The sequence below is a fragment of the Nicotiana sylvestris genome, chromosome 8 (genome assembly GCF_000393655.2).
Source record: "Nicotiana sylvestris chromosome 8, ASM39365v2, whole genome shotgun sequence".
In the NCBI taxonomy this organism is placed as follows: Eukaryota; Viridiplantae; Streptophyta; class Magnoliopsida; order Solanales; family Solanaceae; genus Nicotiana; species Nicotiana sylvestris.
Window position 1 is genome coordinate 112,767,528 of NC_091064.1, and position 5,185 is coordinate 112,772,712.

General features: G+C 40.9%; 1 protein-coding gene across 1 annotated transcript; it reads left to right on the plus strand.

Annotated features, from left to right (window-relative positions):
- Positions 1–4,115: 4,115 nt before the first annotated feature.
- LOC138875535 (uncharacterized) lies at positions 4,116–4,694 on the plus strand. Its single transcript, XM_070154371.1, has 2 exons — positions 4,116–4,217; positions 4,377–4,694. The coding sequence occupies exons 1-2, from the start codon at positions 4,116–4,118 to the stop codon at positions 4,692–4,694; spliced, it is 420 nt and encodes a 139-aa protein (XP_070010472.1).
- Positions 4,695–5,185: the final 491 nt, after the last annotated feature.

Genomic DNA, 5,185 nt, shown 5'->3' on the forward strand with positions numbered 1-5,185 from the left:
ATCACAATGTTCCGACCTTATCTCGCCACATGCGCAACCCACATATAATCATAACCATATCCCGCCTTGTCACGCCGCATGTACAATATATCAATAGTTAAAATAGCACGACAAAGACCTCATGCAACCCCTCAACAACAACCACACGGTAGAGACCTCGTGCACAACACAACCACAACCGCACAGCAGAGACCTAGTGCACCAACACAACCCGCCCAACAATAACAGTGATAGTAATATAAAATATAGCGAGTGAATCCACTACAAAACTCCAAATCACAATGAATCGGTATAACCAATTCGCAAGAATAGCCACAATAAGGAAAATGAAAGGCATAAAGGGAACAGTTCAACGAAAGAGAAAATTAACATGTAGTGACAAATCCCAATTACACAATCAGTACAAGGAAGACAACATGAGTCTAGTAGTCCCAAATAAAGGCAAGTCGACAAAGATATAGGTCATCTAAACTCCGTTTAAGGTTGGAAGTTACGAGAATATTCTATAATTTCAATTAAGGGAAGGTGATCTTAGCTGCACTTAAGACTAGGCGATTATAGGAGGGGTGACAATAACTCTCAGTAACACAGGCAGTTATGAAAAGGTAGCATGATGATAATTAGGCAATAAGAGTAAATCATGAAGCAAACAATTCCAACTAAGCATGTAGAGACGAAATTAATAAGCAGAAACTCAGTCATATCGAGAATAACTCCATACATCGTGAATATAAGAACCTAAGAACCCTAAAATTCCAATTCTCCACAAATAAGTCCAAGTACGCACTCGTTACCTCGCGTACACGAACTACAATCAACACAAGACTCAAATCCTAAGGGGAAGTCCCCCACACAAGGTTAGGCAAGATACTTACCTTGCTTTGCAACCAATTCAAGATTCCAACAAGCCCTTGCCTCACGAATTCGTGCCCAAAATTCTCAAATCTAGTCATAAACAATTTAAAATACTCAACACGGACGTAGGAACTAATTCCATATGAATTTACACATTTTCCGAATTATAAACCAAAATTTAGCTCAAAATTGCCCGTGGGGCCCACGTCTCGAAATCCGACGAAACTCATAAAATCCGACAACCCATTCCATACGAGTTCAACCATACAAAAATTATCGAATTCCGAGGTCAAATGGACCTTCAAATCCTAATTTTTCATTTTTGGAAAGTTTTACAAAAACTACAATTTCTTTCATCCAAATCCGAAATAAACGATGAATAATGATATAGATTTATGAAATGTAATCACATCCGGATATAGAACACTTACCCAAGTCGAAATCATGAAAAACCCCTTTGAAATCGCCCAAATCCGAGCTTGAATGACCAAAAATGGAAGATATTTCGGACCCCTTCTATTTTTACACTGCCCAGGGGTATTATAGGAATTTTACGTGCCTTGCCACGCTCCCACCGTGCTCACAGGCAGAAAACTTTCGAATCGGCGCGGCCGTGCATCTGGGCGCGCTTATGATACAAGTTTGGTGAAATGGTCATAACTTTCTTTATACACCTCCAAATGACAAACGGTTTGATGCGATGGAAACTAGACTCAAAGAGCTTTAATTTGATAGGTTGTGAATCACACAAATACTTATATACATGTAGATATGCTCGTCCAAATTGAGGTCTTGTGCGTGCTCATTTGCAACTTTAGGATATTGTGAATATTTCCAACTTGGCTTAGACTTAGGACTTTCCTTAGACACCATATATCTTATAGTACGCCCCATACACTTGCTATCATATCCAATTGGTATTCATAATGGTAATAGACATCTTCCACATATAAAATAATATAATTAGGACACGATAACTTTCTTATTTCGCCAAAATGCACCGAATTGTCCTGTGGATTTTCAAATCCAAATTTGGACACACATCTAAATCAAAAATCACCATACGAAGCTATTGACATCATCAAAAATTTGTTCTGGGGCCGTTTACTCAACAGTCCAATTTCGGTCAAATTCTCACCGTTCAAACTTCCAAAACGAGATTCATTCTTCCAATTTGACTTTACATTATCCATTAACTGAATTCAACCATGCACGCAAGTCGATACTCATATTATGAAGCTGTTCAAGATCGTGCGCCACAGAACGGAGCTTGAATTCTCAAAACGGTTGGTCGGGTCGTTGCACATGGATTGTAGTGCAATAATTGAGGAGGTAGAGGAGGAAGAAGGCCTCACTATTCAAACTGTGGAGAAGGGAGCTGTTCTTAGGAATTGGACTGCCACACTATCCCGAGCCCGCCGAGTCCCTGGCATTTTTATTACTTTTCCTGATGAACCGGTGACTTTGACATGTAATGAGGCAACGCAATATGAGGATAGTTATTCGGATGAAGAAGATGAAATACCCGAGGAAGTTGTCAGGGAGGTTGAAAACTTTGAGAATAAGCCTAAGTTCAACCTGGACGAAACCGAAGCAGTAAATTTGGGGGACACCGAGACAGTCAAGGAGACTCGCATCAGCATTCACTTATCACCAACAGAGAAATAAGAGTACATTCATTTCTTAAATGAATATGAGGACATCTTCGCATGGTCGTGTGATGACATAACCGGTTTGAGCACGTCCATAGTGGCTCACAAGTTGCCTACTAATCCCACGTGTCCGCTAGTAAAGCAGAAACTCAAAAAATTCAAATCAGATATGAGCCTGAAAATCAAGGAGGAAGTTACTAAGTAGATCAAAGCCAAAGTCCTCAGAGTGGCTGAGTACCCAACCTGGTAAGCCAATATTGTACCAGTTCCGAAGAAAGATGGGAAAGTCAAAGTATGTGTTGACTATCGAGACTTAAATAGATCAAATCCCAAGGACGACTTTCCACTGCCAAATATACACATCCTGATCGACAATTGCACCAAGAACGAACTCCAATCCTTTGTAGATTGCTTCGCGGGTTATCACTAGATCTGGATGGATGAAGAAGACGCGGAGAAATAGCTTTTATTACACCATGGGGGGGTATACTGCTACAAGATGATGTCATTCAGTCTAAAGAATGTTGGGACTACATACATGAGAGCCATGACAACTATCTTCCATGATATGATACACAAACAAATAGAGGTGTATGTGGACGACATCATTATCAAATCCAAGAGGGTTGCGGATCACATAGCGGACTTAAGAAAGTTCTTTGACATGTTAAGGAGGTACAACTTAAAACTGAACCCCGCAAAGTGTGCATTCGGGGTTCCCACAGGAAAGTTACTAGGATTCATTGTCAGTCGTCCAGGGATCGAGCTAGACCCATCTAAGGTTAAGGCTATTCAGGAGTTACCGCCGCCTAGGAGCAAAAAGGACATGATGAGCTTCCTAAGATGTCTCAATTATATCAGTCGCTTCATAGCACAGTCCATAGTTATATGTGAACCCATCTTCAAGATGCTGAGGAAATATGCCGAAACAAGATGCACCGAGGTTTGTCAGAAAGCTTTTGACAAAATCAAGGAGTACTTGTCCATACCACCGGTCTTGGTCTCACCAGAGCCAGGACGGCCTTTGCTACTCTATCTATCTGTATTGGATGGAGCCTTTGGATGTGTTCTACGACAAAATGACAAGACAGGAGAAAAGAGCAAGCCTTATACTACCTAAGTAAGAAATTCACACCCTATAAAGCACGATACTCTCTGCTAGAACGGATTTGTTGTGCTTTGACCTGGACAGCCCAAAAATTGAGGCATTACTTTTGTGCCTATACCACATACCTCATATCTAGAATGGACCCTCTGAAGTACATATTTTAGAAACCCATGCCAACTGGGAAGTTAGCCAAATGGCAGATACTGTTAAGTGAGTTCGATATTGTCTATGTAACTCAAAAGGCGGTCAAAGGACAAGTATTAGTAGACCATCTTGCTGAAAATCCGGTGGGAGGATAATACGAACCCTTAAAAACGTATTTTCCTGATGAAGAAGTGTCATTCGTAGGAGAAGACATTACTGAAGTATACAGCGGCTGGAGGATGTTTTTTGATGGAGCTACAAATTTCAAAGGAGTGGGCATTAGAGCGGTTTTAGTATCAGAAACAAGTCAACATTATCCGGTATGTGCTAAACTCAGATTTCTCTACACCAACAACATGGCAGAGTATGAAGCCTGCATACTATGGCTCAACATGGCAATCGACATGAATATTCAGGACCTGCTAGTAATTGGTGATTTAGATTTGCTCGTGCACCAGGTACAAGGAGAGTGGGCCACCAATAATTCCAAGATATTGCCATATATGCACCATGTGTAGGAATTGAGGAAAAGGTTCACGAAGATAGAGTTTCGGCATGTTCCCAGAATTCAGAATGAGTTTGTTGATGCTTTGGCCACCTTGTCATCCATGATACAGCATCCAGATAAGAATTTCAGTGATCCCATCCCAGTGAGAATCCATAATCAACTGGCTTACTATACTCATGTCGAGGAAGAGACGGATGGAAAACTTTGGTTCCATGACATCAAAGAGTATTTGGTAAAAGGAGAATATCCAGAGCATTCGAACCATACTCAGAAAAGCATACTTCGGAGATTGTCCAATCACTTTTTCCATAGCAGAGGAAATATGTACAGAAGAACTCCTGATTTGGGATTGCTAAGAAGTGTCAACACAAAAGAGGCTTCTAAACTACTTGAGGAGATACATGCTGGGACCTGCGGCCACATATGAATGGTTTTGTCTTGGCCAAGAAGACACTTAGGGCCGGTTACTTTTGGATGATTATAGAGACGGATTGCATCTAGTATGTTCGTAAATGCTACCAATGTCAAGTGCATGGCGATATGATAAAATTGTCGCTGAATGAGCTCAATGCAACAAGCTCACCTTGGACATTCGCCGCTTGGTGAATGGATTTCATCATTCCTATCGAGCCCACCGCTTCAAACGGGCAGAGGTTTATTATAGTAGCCATTGACTACTTTACCAAATTGGTAGAGGCTTCATCCTACAAAGCTGTGACCAAGAAAGTCGTCGTAGACTTTGTCAAGGATCGTATTGTTTGCCGATTCGGAGTTCTCAAGTCTATTTTCACTGATAATGCCTCCAATCTCAACAGTGATCTGATTAAATCCATGTGTGAAACTTTCAAAATCAAGCACAAGAACTCCACAACATACAAACCTCATATGAATAGAGTCGTAGAAGCCGCCAACAAAAAC

What these genes read in the sequence shown, in the direction of transcription:
- LOC138875535 (XM_070154371.1), top strand. Translation starts at nt 4,116, where the DNA reads ATGGCAGAGTATGAAGCCTGCATACTATGGCTCAACATGGCAATCGAC. An exon ending in TAGATTTGCTCGTGCACCAG is followed by an intron (nt 4,218 to 4,376) that starts GTACAAGGAGAG and finishes TCCATGATACAG; the next exon opens with CATCCAGATAAGAATTTCAG.